The sequence below is a fragment of the Oculina patagonica genome, chromosome 3 (genome assembly GCF_052425735.1).
Source record: "Oculina patagonica isolate OP01 chromosome 3, crgOcupat, whole genome shotgun sequence".
Taxonomy (NCBI): Eukaryota; Metazoa; Cnidaria; class Anthozoa; order Scleractinia; family Oculinidae; genus Oculina; species Oculina patagonica.
In genome coordinates this window covers 7318776-7337506 of record NC_135760.1, presented here as the reverse complement: position 1 = coordinate 7337506, position 18731 = coordinate 7318776, and the positions used below count along the sequence as shown (strand labels likewise).

The window sequence follows — 18731 nt, the reverse complement described above, 5'->3', positions numbered from 1 at the left end:
GGGTTTTCGCGGGACTAATCGCGATGGCCCGACGCGTCTGTCGCTCCGGTCTGCACAACTGATAATTCCACTGTTCCTACACTAAATCAAGCAGCTACAGTGACTTGTCAAAGCAGAGCTAGGAGTGTCAGATCGCGTGTCAATGAGGGTAAAAGTCGCGTCGATTTCGCGGCCTTTTCGCGGGTCTCGCGATTTTTATCGCGAAAAAAAGTCCCGCGAAAATAAGTAACAATAAGGTACTACGCTATCCACTGAAAAGCAATTTTTCCCTTGGATAGCATTCATCATAGTTATAATAGCAATTTTTCTTGGACATATTCTGTCCAAGGGGGAGAGGGGCAATGAAGTTAACCCTATGTGAAGCATCAACCCGTAAAATGAGGCTGGTGGTTATAACATTATCCGGCTTCCTTTGAACACCCTGGCCAGAGCAAAAAAGTTCAAAACAAAATCCTGTCTGTACTCAAAAAATATAGTTTATTACTTCATTTTAACATTACAAAAATACTTGGGAAACGAAGCAATACACACAAAAGTTATTTACGCCGCAGTGGACAAGTGGCCAAAAATATTTAATGCCGTGAAAAGCAATTTCTTTAATTTACTGAACAGTCTGTAAAAAGTGTCTTTGTCCAAGAATAGTCTGAGCCCGCAGTTTTCGTCGGTGACGTTGCTAAGCAACAAAACGTAACCTACACAAAGGTCAGACGCGCAGCGCCTGTGCATTTCCCGCCAAAACTGTCGCACAAGTTGCAAATATCTAAAATTTGAAACTCTTTGATTTGAAGCCCAAAATTAAGTCATTACTTTAATAATTATTATGCACCCGCCTCAAATTTTGGTTCTTAGCTGTCGTGCAACGTTTTCTTACAAACTTCTTGAATTTTACGCTGCAAACTCTTAAAAGCGGAAAGCGGAAGTGACGTTGAGTTTTTAGCGTTTGACCGCTCTGTAGACGAGGAGACGAGTGGACGTTGCCTTTGCGTCAACGGTCTGACGTAACAAACTTCGGAACCGAGCGAATGTTCGCGCAATATTCTAATTGGAGTATATCACTCGGAAACCTTTCGGGTGCTCCTACGAAGATTTGCCGAAAACCACAGTTGTTCCTCTGGGCCCTGTTGTTCAAACACTTGATAGCGCTATCCATCGGATAAACCACTATCCAGCGGATACGTGCTGACAAAAAAAAAAATACGCTATCCACTGGATAGTGATTCATCCGGTGGATAGCGCTATCCACATTTTAAACAAGGGGCCTGACTATTTATCCCTTTACACAGCAATACAATGAACAATGTATTCAGAAAACATTTTTAAGCTGGAAGCAACTGGGATTTCTAAGGGAACCCGCCCAAACTATCTAAAAACAAGGAATTGTGAGGTTCCAGCGTAACTCTTAGCAAGTCGCTTGCCATCTGGTGTAGGATCCGAAAACGCTACAAGTTCTCTGGGAATAATGCAGCCATAAATGAAGTTCATCCTAGGAAAAAAAGAGAAAAAATAGATTCAACACAGATTACCGAGATTACCGGGATTTAGAGTCCAGGTGCAGGGGGTCGGTGCAGGGTCACTGTGTTGTGTTCTTGGGCAAGACAATTTACTCTTATAGTGCCTCTCTCCAGCCCAGGTGTATAAATCGGTCCCAATGAATTTAATGCTGGGGGGTAACCCTGCGAAGGACTAGCACCCCATCCAGGGGGTGTAGCAATGTGCCTAGGCACTTAGTTCATGCTACAGATACCGAAATTTAAGAGTCCGGTCTGGCTTCTCCAATCCCTAAGAATGGAAGGGACTTTACCCAATAGTACTAGGAGGCTGAAGCAAGTAAAGTGCTGCGAAGAAGATACCCTATGAAACATGAAATGTGAATAAGCGGGGTATTAGATCTGGAATATAATTTTCCCCTATCAATCAGACAGTTTTTCTTAAAGAGCCAGTGCAGCATGGAGTACACAATAATTATATATATATAAAAAAAACCCCCCCCCCCAAAAAAACCACCTAAGCTCCAAACTAATCAATGCTAAAAACATTTCTCTTTGAAGAAAGCACTTGCTTTTGGTTGAGGCACCGAAAATGACGTATGATGACGAAGCACTACACAGTGTCTCTGATTGGTTGTTACTTGATCTACACTTGATAATAACACGACTACAATCTGGGGCTCGTGTCACTCGGAATCTTTAATCACAAACGTCTTTCTCGAGGAGAACAAAACGAGAACATGGGTGAAAGGAGAAAAGAAGGTGCAGACTGTGGCTAGTCAAGCATTACCGGTATTTTCAAGTTATTACCTGACACAATCCAGCAATCGAGTTGCGACTTTTTTCCTTCTGTACTGACTGTGAACCCAGATCCGGCTGATGCCACACTGAGCTGACTGAGGGGTTGTACTTGAAAGAAAAATAAACAATGTTACTGTACAATACAACTCAGTCGGGGGAACAAGTGATAGTTGATGGTGACATCACTTCTCCGAGTAGTGACTGAGCCCGCGGTGTTCGTTCCAGAAGTTGCTAAGCAACATGACGTATTTATACACGCGACAGCTTTCGGCGTACTCGTGAGCGCTCGCTCTAGGTTTTGATTGGATAAAAAAATAAGGAAATTCTTCAAGTGCTTCAACGAAGATTGCTAAAACTGGCACTTATTCCCCCGACTTAACTTTGTCAGTTGAAAGGAGTTAGACAAAAGGCCACAACAAATCCTAGAACCATGACCTGATCTTAAAGAACACTATTAAAATTACAAACATCAGGAACTCATAACAGTGAGGATAGTAAGCGCAAAACTCACATCCTATATTCTGGAGCTAGCAAGGCAACATTTCCAACTTTATTTCATGGTAACAACTGGAATTACTTTTATTTTACTTTATTTTTAAAATAAAATAATACAATAAAATAGAAAAAAAAATGTTTTCTCATCTGTCACCTTTGTAACAAGTATGACATCACCAATGACCAACTTTACAACTAAAATTTTCATCACCTCATCTTGTCCTAATGCCATTTTGGAAAAGTATCATACATATAGATGCTTTGAATATTATTGACTGTATAATGCATAATGATGGTGAGACTTCTAACAACAATGCTAACAGAAAACTTAGTGCCTGTACCTGCAACACCAGGCTGCGATCTGTTTTTCTGGGGTTGACGATTCTCCAGGTGACGGTAAAACAGGATACCCCTGAATAATAAAAAATATATATTGAAATATAGATTAAGTTCTTTCAAACATCCCCTAAAATTATTGACATTAGCTTCCCCATGTATAAACCCAAGCCCTACAACATACAGGTTTATAACAAGGATCAAGTTACCGTAAACACCGGCAGATAAGCCGCACCCTGAGTTTAACAACTCAATTTTGGAAAAACGTTTTTTGAAAGTAAATCAAAGAAAATCCAAAGTCGAGTCTTTAGAAAGTCTTCTTGATCAACGTAAACTCAATGAACATTGAAACAGAAAATACTTCAGTCTTACCCACAATTTGAGTTCTTTAATATAATGAAAGCCAGCTTTGACATATTATGGTTGATCTTTTCCTGGCATTTGTTGACAGGTATTTCTTCATTCAACACAGTTTTCATTTTTGTGTCAACAAAAACTTGCGTTTGCCGAACATTCGTAGCTTAGTAACCAGGCATTTGAACGGACGCGAAATATGGGACTAGGGCGAGAACGTAAAGCAAAACAAGATGGAGGCGTTCAGGTTTTATGGCTATCATATCGACAAATTAAAGAGATTTGGGAGCCATCTATTGGAGATAAACTTGTTGCCTGAAGAGAGTTTCGTAATCAGTTTGACAAATTTGCCATCAAAGTGCTAAATGGGGAAGAAACAGTAGGCTATCTAACACGTGAATACTCGTGGTATTTTCTCGCTTGTGGAGTATCAATATTATTTGTCGACACTGCAAACAGTATAAGAGCTGTCAAACTTGCAAAAGCAATGACCAGTACTCTCTTGTAGTTTTGTGTAATTTTAATTTACATAATTTTCCATAAATTATTGTCAGTTCACGAAAATTTACGGCACCTTTTCCAAATGTTCCCGCAGATAAGCCGCACCCTCGATTTCGAGCAAAGATTTTTGGAAAAAAGGAGTGGTTTATCGGCGGGTTTTTACGGTATATCTTTCTTTGAGAGCTATAACTAAATAAAGCCCATGGGCTTGTACTTGGGAGGCCTTTTTGGAAGGATTTTTGTATCTGAGTTTTGAGGGCACAAAAATATAAGGAAACATTGGACAATTTGTTGAGTAATGTTGAATTATGCATGAAAGACTTTATGAGGCTTTAAATGCCGGATACACAGGTGGGTTTGACAAAGGACATCTACAGGGATGTAAATAATAGGTGGAAGGCAGAAGAAATAACCACCCAAGGACTTGATTTTTCGGGCTAAAAGACTGTGTCTGGTTATGATCTTTCTTTTAATGTGACCCAAATTTTCCGCCTATGATCGAGAAAATTTCACCTTTTGGAAATCTTAGCTACATCCCTGCCTTTTGTTTGTCTTAGGAGTTCAGTTTGATGTTCACTTGGATTAGCATGAAATGTTGGTCATCTTGCTTCTCAACCCTGGGCGAGACGATGACAGACACTTCAAGCTACATGAAACCAACATACCTGGTCTATTTGAACTGCCACAGAGCATCCAACAACTTTTTTCGTGGTTATAAAAAGAAATGTCTGAAAACAAGATAAAAACCTTAAAGATTGGTGCAATAACAACTTGGGATACCTTAATAGTATCATTTGGTGACACAGCTTTGCCTCATGGTATGACAGTTTAAAATAGCAGAAGTTGAGGAAACGAGGAAAGCCCAAGAAAAAGTTAAAACAGTCTATGCTTAAGGGACTGGAGTGCCCTAGCCCTTACCCATCCCCAAGGACAAATCTTGGGACCATGCAGGCAAAGGCTATGGACAAGAACTGCGTACAGTGGAGAGCGGAGAACTGCCTACAGTCACCTACAGATGTATATGCAGTGGTCACATTCAGTAACTGTCATAGAAACTATGCAGGTTTGTCTGCTGTTGACAATTAAATGTTTGAATGTCAACTGAGCCTGAAAATGGCCAAGCCTGGTGTGCATTTCTCCAACCTCCAGAATCCATTTTGGAACCCAAGCCATATTGATTGCAGAATGTGCACCCACATTGAACATAAACCTTTCATTAAACCTTTCATTATTTTATAAAAATGTCAAGGGCTGAAAATAATGTTAAGTTTTTGCCCCTAAACTACACTACTATTAATTTTGATAGAATTTGATATTTCGAAAAAACAGTTCTTAGCCCTAAAATGGCTTCGGGACATTGGAGAAACACATGCTACATGTAGGCCCCTTCTACATTGAATTTTCCTTTACAATATTTTATAACAAGGTGTAAGAATTGAGTCCTTTGTCCTAGAGATGTCATGAAAACATTGAATAAGTAATCAACTACAAGTACATGTACGAACCTTAGCTCCAGATCTTCTGTAAGGTACATCTGCAACAAAGCCTAACTCACTATCAACCACCTTGCGAACTTCTTCTATCTAAAATGAGTGCAAAAAAATCACAAGTATTACTTTCGAAAATGAGGTTAAAACAATTGTTCTGCCCATACCCAAGCTGAAAACCCTGACTAATAATTTATTTATGTAATAAATTGCTCAACAGCAGTTGTTATGTGGCTGTAATGCCAAAGTCTGTACATGTTCTAACTTTTGAATACATCATTCAAAGCTATGCTTTTCACCACTATAATAGTAATTTCTAGTTTTGGATAAAAAATAATGCACTACGTACACTTTACGTAAGTGGGAGGTGCGGTGGCCTTATGGTAAGTATGTTGGACTCGGGATCAAGTAGTCCAGGTTTAAGCCCTGGCTGGGGCACTGCGTTGTGTTCTTGGGCAAAACACTTAACTCTCACAGTGCCTTTCCTTACCCAGGTGTATTAATGTTACTGTGCAAAATAATGCCGGAGGGTAATCCTGTGATGTACTAGCATCCTATCCAGGAGGGAGTAGAAATACTCATAGTCACTTCATACTATGGAAACTGGCCTGATGGGCCACTAGGCTCAATAATGCTGACTTTACTTTACACTGCACGGACACAAAAGGAGACTACAGTTATATTAAATTAAACCTTTTTTAGGTGAAGAGGATGATCATCAGGGCTGACCATAATCACTCTGCCGTCATGATAGTCTTTGACAACGCACTCATTCTTCCAGCCCTGGCAAAACAAACCCTCCAAATCCTCCCCTAATCTTTTTAATTGGACAAAAACACACAGGGATGTGACACTCTTCAAAATACTACACATGCAGATCAAATTGGTTTTCAGGTTAAATTTGTTTTTAACCTAGTACTCCATTCATAGAAAGCATCTAAGAAAGTCATGGTCTTATCTTAATGGATCATTTCTTACAAATGGTACACATTTTAGCTATCCAAAAGTAGCGAGACCTGAAAGTTTACGATAGGAAAATGTTACTACATGTAAAACGTTACTTTTTGAACTTAACCATTGGCCGTTCCGAGGTTGCGCAGGGGACTGGGGCGAGGTTTTAATTTTAAGTAATCGATAATCTGACTCCATCACATAAAAGAACTTGGTGAGATTGGTCATTTGACCAAGTTTGACACTTTTAGGATGAACAGAGACGAAGTTATGGGTCTTGAAACATGGTTAAAAATCCATACAAACGTCTCTTATTTTGAGACAGCTTCCCCCAAAACCATATAAACTCTTAATTTTTTTATGATGTTTGTGATACTCTTAAAAATGGGCAAACATAGTGTTTTTCATCTTAGTTTCTTTCAAATAAAGGGTCTTTGGCAGGATTTTACAGCTGTCACAAAATTGATAAAACTTTTAAGAGTTTATATGGTTTTGGGGGACTCTGGCTTACAATTAGAGACGTTTGTATGGATTTTTAACCATGTTTCAAGGTCCATAACTTCGTTTCTGTTCATTTTGAAAGCATCAAACTTGGTCAAATGACCAATCTCACCGTGATCTTTCATGTGGTAGTGTCAGATTATGAGTTTATATGGTTTTGGGGGCGCTGGCTCATTGGCGTTTGTTGGATTTTACCATGTTTCAGGTCCAACTTCGTTTCTGCATCTCATCAAACTTGGTCAAATGACCAATCTCACCGTGATCTTTCGTGTGGTAGTGTCAGATTATCGATTACTTAAGATTTGAAACTCGCCCCAGTCTCCTGCGCAACCTCGGAACGGCCAATAGTCCCATGGGAAACAGTGAGTTATATTTCATCTCAACCTTGAACACTGAGTAACAGTGTAACAACTTACAGGAAATCTCAGTCCACTAACAAAACTCTTGTGGTGTCTGATATGAGCAGCTTCATCATCTGGCTGAGCTCTGGTATACACCATACCACAGGTGGGGCATGTTACATGACCAAAGTCTTTCTGGCCCAAATCCTAACAACAAACAAAACAAAGTAAAATGGGGGTAAAATATAATGTTACAGTAAAAATCTCGAATGGAAGGGAAAACCGTAACTGGTCGACATCTCTTTGGCCAATAGCAGTAATCTCAAAAGAACAAGAAAAAATCCAGCCAACCTACTTGTAAAACGGTTGATCCGAAAAGAATAGAACAGTTTTCAATTGAGTGTCTTTAAACCAAAACCAAAGTAATCACTCTGGCCAATCACAAAGAACAAAGACAATTTATTAAATCAATCAAAACTTGAAGCAAATACATGTAGCCGGAACGAAGCGAAGGAAAACGTGCACAAGCGGGTCATGATTGGTTTTGGTTTTACTTCTGATTGGCTGAGAAAGTGGCGCGAGGTTTTTAAACCAATCACAAAGCGTAGTAATGCAAAACCAATGCAAACGCGAATTACTTTCGACACTCAAGTGAAAACCGCTCTACAACTAAAGTGTTGACTTACTAGAGGAGACAAATGTACTGCTCAGGTATTAGAGGACCACAGGCCCGGATAGCTAATTAGAGTTTTGAATTACTAACTCAAAACACTTAGATAGCTTACCAAATACATTTGTTCCTGCTTTTTCCCTGTTTTCTTCTTTTTAGGAGTTACCCTGCTGATAAATGGAACATAACATCTTTATGGCTCACAAATCTTGTGAATTATATCAGTATGAAGTTGTATGACTGTGTATTTAATATTGCATTTGTAAGCATACAACCTGTTGTAATGATAACCAACATTTGGTGATCAGCGACTACAGGTAGGTATACAGTGTATATACCACTATTGACATGATCATCACAATACGCAAATAATCTAATCCATTATGAGCCACATTTAGGTCGCTCGTAATGGTTTAGATATTCCCGTCTTTGGCATTCTATTGTAGCTATACCAATAAATAAATGTTGAGGTTTAACTTTTAGTACAACTTCGGGTTGGAAATTACGCTCCCCGCTCGCCCGGCGGAACGTCGGGCGGTCTCACCGATCACTCCCGGTCCGCTCTCTCCCCACTTCATCACCGGCCAACATTCTCGTCGCTCGGCCGGCGCCCCTCTCCACTCTCTCCCTCCTCCCCCCCCACTCCTCCGGTGCGGGTCTGGTATGGAGTTCAGTCTTGGTCTGGGTGGGTCGTGAGGTTCGGGGGGGGGGGGCCTAATTTTTTTTTTTGGGAGCTGGGAGTGTTGACGGGCGGGTTGGGTCACCGGTGGCGGTGTCAAATTTAGTTTCCAACCCTGCAACTTTGTAAAGGTTTTACCAATAAGCAAGTTGAAGTCACCCTAATGTCAAAAATCGTTGCCATGACAATGTCAAAAGTGGTCAAAGATACCTTATTTTCGACCGTTTGTGGCTAATAACTTGAAAACTAGACGGTGAAAGTTTTTGTTTTTCATATATTTGTGTCTAATGGACGAAACAAGCAATCTAACAATTTTTTAAAAAATTTGGTAGGTGGAGTTCAGAGCCACCTTAATTTATGATAAAATAACGTAGCTCTGAAACCTACCTACAGAATTTTTTAAAAATTTGCAAAATTTTTCACTTTCTTGGTGAGATGAAAATATATCAAAAGCAAGAGATTTCACTGAGTAGTTTTTTAGTTATTAGCCTCAAAAATAGGGTCTCTTTGACCTCATATGGCATTGTCATTGTAACAAATTTTGACATCATAATAACCTAGATTTGTTTGCTGGTAAAATTAGTATACGTTTGTACTAAAAGAATTTCATAAACATTTATATAGCGATGATTGAACACCAAAAACTGGCATGTCTAATTCTGACTTAACTATAAAGGGCCACCTTAAACAAAGAAGTATTAACCAACCTGTTTTTGGACTCAGGAGAATTTTCTGCAGAAGGCAGTGTTGACGAGGAGCCACCATTAGCAATCAGCTTAGTTTTACATTTTGGCCCTGGTACACTTTTAAAGTATCTCATAATGGAAGCTTGATGCTCTGGAGAACTTTTTGATGAGCTTGATTCTGTGTCCTTATCAGACAGTTTCAGTGTAAAATCACTCTCACTAGTGTCTGGGGACGGCATTGAAAATGAAAAACTTGATTGCGAGTCATCAGTGTGATTTATACAAACAGTCATCTTCTCCATCAAACTTTCATTTTGACTGGCAGGGGGTGGGTCAGAAATCATCGTACCATTTGTTACAGGGCCACTGTCCTCACTAGATGGTGTTAGTCGTTCTTTTGGAGTACTACAGTCAACAGAGTTGAAGAAGTATTCATTGCCATTTTTCCTTAGAAGCAGACCTTCCAACATAATGCCTGGTCCACTGCAGTGGCTTGCCTCTGAACAAACAGATTCAATGTCACTTGTTGCAGATTTCACAAAACTTGGACTTGATTTATTAGAAATAAGATCAATCCCTCCTTCTTCCGGGTCATCATTTAACTGTGGCAAACAAGTTCTACCATCGGGGCTTTCTCTGCTTCCTTTAACATCATTTATCACTGACTCGCAGGGTTCTGTTTTGCCTTCATTTTTACCATCCTCATCAATATTAACCAGTGATTCACTTTTATAGTCGTGAACACCATTTTCACACACAGCTGAGATTGATTTCTTTCTTCTGCCACTAGATTTGCTTTGTTTGACATTGCTTGATGTTTTACGCTTTTTCTTCACTGCTGTTGAATTACTCTGCTTCTTAAACTTTCTTTTAATGCCAGAAGAACTATCACTCATCAAGTCTTCACTTTCCTCTCGCAATTTCTTGCGAGGATTTGGGGAGAATAACTTAGTCCTAGGAGTCGTGTTTTGGCTTCTTGATCCATAAAAGCTAACTGGTGTGAAGCCACTTAAAGGCGAGCCTAGATCCTTTTCAAGCATATTTTCTCCTGTCACGTCAGCAGTACCATTGTGCTCTGGATCAGCAGTTTTTTGAGAATGTGTCTCCTTGCCATTTTTCGTGCTATCACAATTATTATTAACGCCTTTCTCTGGAGACTGGCATCTCTGGTTTTCAGATGTCACTTTTGATTCAGAAGTAAAATTACTACAGTCAATATCAGTGATCAGATCACAAGGGGTTAATATGACATTCACCTTCTGAGACATAACGTTCAATCTGTAAAAAGTAAAAAAAAAAATGGTAACAGTTTTGATAGATATTATTTCACAACAAACTTCTAGGACAAATCTGCATGTCTATAGAAAAATGATAGCACCTAAGTATATAAGCAAAATTAAGTGACAAAAATGACTAGCTCATAATGGCCCCATTTATACTAGAGACGGATGATCCGTCCGGACGAACTTGCATTTTAATTAGGCGAGCCTATTTATAGTTTGTCCGATAATTCGTCTGTGTATAAATACGGGCAATCAGACGGATTATCGGTCCAGACCAACTATCTTCATAATTCGTCTGCCAAGACGAATTATGAAGATAGTTGGTCTGGACCGATAACCGTCTGTTTGCCCGTATAACACAGACAATTATCGGACAAACTAAAATGCTCGCCTAATTAAAAGGCTCGGCGGTCATCCGTCTCTTATAATCGAAACGAATATAGGTAGCACCACATAATAATCACTGGCTTTCCCCATGGGTATCCTGGGGTGAATCCAGGATTTTATTAAATGAGATGAATGGGGCAAATGAACATCGGTTGATTGATTGATTGATTAAAAAATGTACACTTGAATCACAATAACTCAAACTCTTTATAACTCGAACCTTCCGCTAACTCGAACTTTTGCAATATCCTTCTGGGTTCTTTTCTTACTACTTTTACCCTCAATAACTTGAACTTGCTATATCCCGAACCTTTTATGATTTCCCTTGAATATTTGAGTTATTGGGATTCAACTGTATCACTCTGAATATTTGACTCTTCATTTGAAAAAATCAAATATTTCCAATTCCATAAAATATATCTACTACTGTACTTTATTATTGAAAATATCTCTTCAGCCATTTTGACTGCAATTTTGCTGCAGTGACAAGGATTGACAGTTTATTACTGGTATAGCATTTTGTAAAAGTCTCAACATTTTCATGACATTGTACATTTTTCAAGGCCAATAAACACAACATTCACAGTCGTCCCTTTTTTTCAGATTTGTAATGCAAACTGGATACGAGAACGTCTTTAGCCCTCTTCGCCCCCTTTAAGATTTAATCGGCGTGTAACTGTCATCCGCTGACGTATAATTTAAGGACTTGAACATATACAAACTTAATAAATTAGCAAAACTAAATATGAGCACGGTAAAGCTCTGCAAGTGAATTTATAGAACGAATCATCAGCATGAATTTGCAAGAAATGTTTGTGATTCAAAGCCATAGTTGTATGGTAAGTCCTACCGCTCAGTTTGGTTGATCTGTCTGACTGCTATCTTAGACGGCACGGATTCTCTAGAGGATGCAGAAACCCTTCCTTTTGCCATTGTTGTGCTTCGTCTGTCCCTGTGAGGTTACAAATAGAAATGACGACGGATCGTGAAAAATTAAGCGACAAACATCGAGATTTTAAATACATCATTTGAAATTTGTAGCACTGCAAAGAGAAACTCACTTTCTCCTTTCATAACTAACTCCAGAACGATAATAATCACTTGAAAGAAGAGAAAGTTATGGAAATGACGAGGTGAATTTCCTGTCATCCGCCATTTTGTCCCGTCTCGAACATTGCATCAATTTTCGCGCGCAACTAGCTCCCAGTGCATTCTGGGGTTGTACGGACGCAGGCGCGCTCTTCTCCGTAGATACAAGGAACAGGCGCAAGGAACGAAAACTGCGCAAAGCCCACTACGGGGTTGACATTAAATTTGTCACAAAATTTGAGACAGAGAGTAAGAATATAAGGGAATGAGTAGCCAGGGTGCAAAGAGTGCGAAACCTATTAGATGGACTGTTTTGATGTTGGGCCTGGAGCCGAATCGTTTTGCATTTTCGTCCCCAGAGGCCGCGATCCTTCTGGTCAGCAAAGAAGGATCGCGGCCTCTGTAGGCTTTTATAGATTGTGCTAGCATAATTTTTGGCATAATTGGAGCTAAAAAGCATAATTTGTGAAACGAGCACTGCCACGGCATAATTAGCAATTTTTAGCACTTTTTGGAGCATAAATTCATAAAATGTAGTAAATATGGTGTACTTTCTACAGAAATAAATGAAATTTGGGTAGTTTGTTCTTGCAATGCGTGTTTTAGCTATACAATTGTGATTGTTAAGTCGTTGGAGGCATTTTACAAACGGTTTAGAGATGCGAGCAGCTAATTTGGACAGCTGACGGCCGTGATAAACTGCCATAAACACAAATAAATTTACAACAACAGTTTATTTAAAAAACATCATAATTTGGTGTCGTTATTGCGCACCTCTATGTATAGAATCTACGTCATTTTGTGAGCATAATTTCGGAAATCAGAAGCATAATTTGGGAATTCTGGCATAATTTTTGCATAATTTGGCAAAATTTTGAGCACTGCTAGTAGCATAATATGCCACTTTTAGGAGCACAATCTATAAAAGCCTAGGCCTCTGGGGACGAGAATGCATCGTTTTCCTGCTAGGGTCTTTTTTTCCCTTTGTTTGTTAGTTAGTTAGTTTGTTGCAAGGTTGGCTTGTTATTTGTTTATTTGTTTTTTAATGGGGGGGGGGGGGGGGGCGAGGTGGGGGCAGAGGGGGTTTGGAGACCGGCGTTTTGGGACCGGATCCTTGGAGCCCTAACACCACTGCACACATTTGCACTCTCATCAGACCCTTTCAACGTAGGCCACGGGGTAACTTATGCAGTATAAGTTAGTTTATATCGAGTATGCAAAACGCAGAACAAAAAGTGGAATTTATACGTGGCGCCAGCTCTCTCAAAACGTAAAGAATTAAAAAAGCTCTTGTGAATGAACGGGTTGCCAAATTCAGCTGATCTTGGAGAAAACAAGTTTTAAGGTCGCAGGGGACACCTTGGGTTCATCATTATGCATTTATTTAAAGCGTATGCACGAAGTACAACGACTGACATCGACAACTAACTTTACGAGATATTTATGATTGGATAAAAATATAGGCGCGTGCGCTTGATCTCTGATGTTCGCGTGTGGCATTGCACAGGGTCCCTCACATGAGCTATGCGGAAAAATAAAAAATCATTCTTACTTGTTATCGTCGCGTTTTTTACGTTTCATCGGCCATTTTGAATTTTTTATACTCGGTTTAGCAAGTTGGAGGTCTAGAATCGAGAAAAGTGTGGGGTCCAGTGGGACGGTTGGAACATTCGTAAATATTAATTCTCAGGACGACGTCCGATCAAGCTACGAGTGCTATATAGTGACAAGTCATAAACTAAGAGATACGAGCGGTTCCGAAGATTTCTCGGTTCCATCCCTCTTTCAAGCTGACCGCGAATAATTTATTCGGCTCCAGACCACCAACTTGCATAACGCGTAAAAAGAAAAAAAAAAGCAGGTAAAGTTTTATTTCTTATTTATCCTCTTAACTGATGTGAGGACCCCCTGTGGCATTGTGAACAAAATATTTACTCAAAAGTGGCGTATGGTCTCAGAAAAAAAAACCCTGTTTCTTTGATTTCAGTAACAAAGAAAAATGTTAGAACTTTAACAACAGCATTTAGCTTTATACTTTCATATAGATTGTAGAAAGTCTATGAGCTAATATTCATGATCATACAAATTTGAATATTTTGCAACACATAGTAATCACAATAATATTCATGAACAATCGTGTCTTTGAAAACGATTGTTCTCACCATTAAAGCGTGGAATATAATTACCATAATTACATCTCTCCTTTGGAAATCGTGCTTTGATCGGGACACCTTCGGAAACCTCAAAGTTTGGACATTTTTAATAATTTTGTGGCAGAGAATTCAGCGCGGATATAGAACTTCATGACCTGTCACTGCAGAGAGGTAAACTAGGAATACTATAGCGTGTCATAACATAAGCGTAATTAAAAAAAAAAAAACGGTTTTAGAAAGAGGTAGAACGAAAAAAAAAATCAAAGTTGTGCATTGATTTAAAACCCCGTAACGTGTCGGCAAACTTTAAATTAAAAATCCGCTTCTGTTATGACACACTAGTGGTCAGTGGTTTCGACTGATTAGGTTTAACAAGATCACAGCGTACTGTCTCCTATTCTAGTCGATCCGCAAACTCTGCCCACAAAATTATGTTTCTCTCAGTTTGTCACTTACGAGGCTATATCACCACCGTTAAATGCAATCTACCAAAGAAAAGATGACATTCATAATTTTTCATCAATTCTTTAGGTCCCTGTAACATTTGAGCGAAATCGCTCCCATAACAACCGAAATCAAACGTTTTAAAAGATGCAGGAGGAGCAAAATTTCACCTCGTGAATTCTTTCATGCTAAGGTGTCCCTCGCGACCTAAAACATGTTTAAGCTTTGGTATGAACGGGGTATAAGTCGACATCAATCTTGCCTGAATCCTCCAAAAAGTACAAGATTCTTGTTATGCAATAAATATCGCAAGAGCGCTCCGACCGATGTCTTGTTAGATTGTCGCCCTGGGATGTCACCCTGCCTAATAATGCGGGAGCTTAGTCCATAATGCATTATTCAGAACAAGGGTTCCATTATAACCAAAATAGAGAAACATGTTCTGTTTAAGGGTCATTTTCATCGATAGGAAATCCGCACAGAAGAAAACTCTACAACTTGGTCCAACAAAGATCTTTATTAATCACTGCACCTACTTCACCAAAAATTTAGTCTACTTCCAAGTTACGGAAAGAAGTAATGATGATATTTACAGTACATTTACTAGCGTAACAAGACCTGCCTGCACTCAGAAAATTAATATTCTACATACAGTACAGAATTATCTAGACCTGCATACAAAGTGGACGCCATTATCAGACCGCCGTTGCAGTTGACTTAGATTCTATTGAAGACGTAAGTTATAATACTTTAAAATTAACTGTTGGTTTTTCTACTTTACTCAGGTCGCCAGAAGTAACGTGACAAATGCAAATAAAAAAAATGTCTCCCTCTACTATTATTCCCTTAGCTCCCTAACCCAGATTATTTCCTAAGCCTAAAACAACGAAGAATGAAAAGATTCGCTCCGACTTGAAACATTTACTGCTACTGGTGTAGTTTAGGTTAACGTTAATCATTTGGGATCATTCTAAAGCTCCAAAAACCTTCTTTCGTAGCCTGTTTTACCAAAGCTTCACTTGCCTGCAGGTAAGCTAAAACTCAAATACAACTTTCTAATAAAAAAAGTCACAGGGATTGAGTTTGTTTACTTCATCTTTGATCAGACCTTGTACTCATCTTCTATTTGTTACAGTGGTAGAATAGAGGAAAGGCCGTTTCGGTGGAACCATATTACATGCTAAGAGGTCTTTGGACTAAGTACGAGTTTGCGAATCACCCAAACGTTTGCATCAGAGGCTACTTATAAAATATAATTTTACGTTTAATTTACTTTTACTGCCAAAAAGTTAACATTTCAAAATTAACTCGCAAAAGAGTCTTTACCCTTTTATGGGACCAGGCACAGGACAGTGAAAGGACGAAGGACGGATTTGGCCACTGCAGCATCGGTACCCGAATGGAATGAAATATGAAGCACCACACTTCACACAAGTTGACCTCAAAGGCGCAACAACAGTTCCATGACAACACTTCTGGAACGAGGGATTGATGACTCTATTGCCACAGGCCAGAGGGTTAGTGGTAGGGTGACACGGCACAGTTTTAGGGATGACTCGGGAGTTGCAGCATTGTTGAGTATGGGGAACGTAATAGGCCAATTGTGGCGCTTGTGCACATGGCAGTCTGGTGCAACGGACATGGACAGGCACTATTTGACCAAAGCAGCAACTGTGGGTTTGTGGATTATAAGAAAACCCACCACACTGGAACTGTGTTGGAAATGGAGTGCAAGGTACAGCTCTGGGAATGACACGATAGCGGCAGCATTGTTGGGTTTGAGGAACGTAGAAGGCTCTTCCACAACGCAGTTTGGTACAAGGAACTTGGATGGGTATTATTTGACCATAGCAACATCTGTGGGTTTGTGGATTATAAGAAAATGCACCACACTGACGCGGCGTCGGGAATGGATTGCAAGACGCCAATTTGGGAAGGACTCGGTTGTTGCAACATTGTTGGGTATGAGGAACGTAAAAAGCTTGTCCACAAGGCAGTCTGGTGCAAGGAGCTTGCAGGGGTACAATTTGGTTGAAGCAGCATCTGTGGGTCTGTGGATTATAGGTTAAGCCACCACACTGGAACGGCGTCGGGGCTGGAATGCAAGGAACCGCTCTGGGAATAACTCGAGAGTTGCAGCATTGTTGGGTTTGTGGAACATAGTAGGCTTGTCCGCAAAGCAGTCTGGTACAAGGGACGTGGATGGCAACTATTTGATTGTAGCAACATCTATGGGTCTGTGGGTTGTAAGAAAACCCTCCACATTGGAACGGAGTCGGGAATGGAGTGCAAGGTACAGCTCTGGGAATGACGCGATAGCGGCAACACTGTTGGGTTTGTGGAACGTAGTAGGCTTGCCCGCAACGGAGTCTGGTACAAGGAACGTGAATGACGACTATTTGACCAAAGCAACATCTGTGGGTCTGTGGATTGTAGTGAAAGCCACCACATTGGATTGGCGTCGGAGGTGGAATACTTGGAATGCAGGGTACCGCTTTGGGAATGACTCGTGAGTTGCAGCACTGTTGTGTGTGAGGAACGTAGTAAGCTTGTCCACAAGGCAGTCTGGTACAAGGAACATTGATAGGCACTATTTGACCAAAGCAACACCTGTGCGTCCGTTGATCATAAGAAAACCCACCACACTGGAAAGGAGTCAGGAATGGTGTGCATGGTACACTTCTGGGAATGACACGATAGCGGCAACATTGTTGGGTTTGTGGAACGTAGTAGGCTTGCCCGCAACGTAGTCTGGTACAAGGGACGTGAATGGCGACTATTTGACCAAAGCAACATCTGTGGGTCTGTGGATTGTAGTGAAAGCCACCACACTGGAGAGGGGTTGGAGGTGGAATACTTGGAATGCAGGGAACCGCTTTGGGAATGACTCGAGAGTTGCAGCACTGTTGTGTGTGAGGAACGTAGTAGGCTTGTCCACAAGGCAATCTGGTACAAGGAACATGGATAGGCACTATTTGACCGAAGCAACACCTGTGGGTCCGTTGATCATAAGAAAACCCACCACATCGGAACGGAGTCGGGAATGGTGTGCAAGGTACAGCTCTGGGAATGACACGATAGCGGCAGCATTGTTGGGTTTGTGGAACGTAGTAGGCTCGTCCACAACGTAGTCTGGTACAAGGGACTTGGTTGGACGCTATTTGACCAAAGCAACAACTGTGGGTCTGCGGATTGTAGTGGAAGCCACCACATCGGAGCGGTGTCGGGGGTGGAATACTTGGAACACAAGGTATGGTTCTTGGAATGACTCGAGAGTTGCAGCACTGTTGGGTTTCAGGAACGTAGTAGGCTTGTCCACAAGGCAATCTGGTACAAGGAACATGGATAGGTACTATTTGATTGAAGCAACACCTGTGGGTCTGTGGATTGTAAGAAAACCCACCACACTGGAATGGCGTCGGAAATGGAGTGCAAGGTACAGCTCTGGGAATGACACGATAGCGGCAGCATTGTTGGGTTTGTGGGACGTAGTAGGCTCGTCCGCAACGTAGTCTGGTACAAGGGACTCGGATGGACACTATTTGACCAAAGCAACATCTGTGGGTCTGCCGATTGTAGGAAAAGCCACCACATTGGGCTGGTGTCGGAGGTGGATTGCATGGAGCACTCTTGGGAATGACTCGGCCGTTGCAGCATTGTTGAGTATGAGAAATGTAGACGGCTCCTCTACAACGCAACCTGGAACAAGGAGCTTGGATGGGAAGTATCTGTCCAAAACAGCATTTGTGGCTTTGGGGATTAAAGGAAAGCCCACCACAAGAACTTGACACTGGTACACATTGTGAACTCTTGGGAATGACTCGGCCGTTGCAGCATTTTTGAGTGTGAGAAACATAGACGGCTCCTCTACAACGCAGCCTGGAACAAGGAGCTTGGATGGGAAGTATTTGACCAAAACAGCATTTGTGGCTCTGTGGGTTAAAGGAAAGCCCACCACACAGCTTTGGCACTGGTACACAATGTGAACTCTTGGGAATTACTCGGCCGTTGCAGCATTGTTGATTGTGGGAAATATAGTGGGTATTTGCACAACGCAGTCTGGCACACTTCACTCCGACTGGAATC

General features: G+C 40.7%; 2 protein-coding genes across 3 annotated transcripts in view; both read right to left on the bottom strand.

Moving 5' to 3' along the window:
• Positions 1–458: 458 nt before the first annotated feature.
• Positions 459–12129, bottom strand: LOC144646304 (uncharacterized). 2 transcript variants are annotated; one of them, XM_078505848.1, is made up of 11 exons: positions 12021–12129; positions 11810–11911; positions 9311–10567; positions 8040–8094; positions 7330–7461; positions 6155–6244; positions 5480–5557; positions 4640–4702; positions 3125–3195; positions 2298–2396; positions 459–1483 (listed from the first exon to the last, which is right to left on the bottom strand). In XM_078505848.1, the coding sequence occupies exons 2-11, from the start codon at positions 11890–11892 to the stop codon at positions 1360–1362; spliced, it is 2052 nt and encodes a 683-aa protein (XP_078361974.1). In that variant the 5' UTR covers positions 11893–11911; positions 12021–12129; the 3' UTR covers positions 459–1359. The 2 variants fall into 2 exon arrangements, with proteins under 2 accessions (XP_078361974.1, XP_078361975.1); XM_078505849.1 differs by having other exon boundaries at positions 8040–8091.
• Positions 12130–15147: 3018 nt separating this feature from the next.
• Positions 15148–18731, bottom strand: part of LOC144645993 (uncharacterized) — a 4284-nt gene continuing 700 nt past the window's right edge. Inside the window, exon 2 of the mRNA XM_078505507.1 lies at positions 15148–18723. Coding sequence (XP_078361633.1) covers positions 15968–18723 — 2756 coding nt within the window. The 3' untranslated portion in view covers positions 15148–15967. The remainder of the gene's footprint in view (positions 18724–18731) is intronic.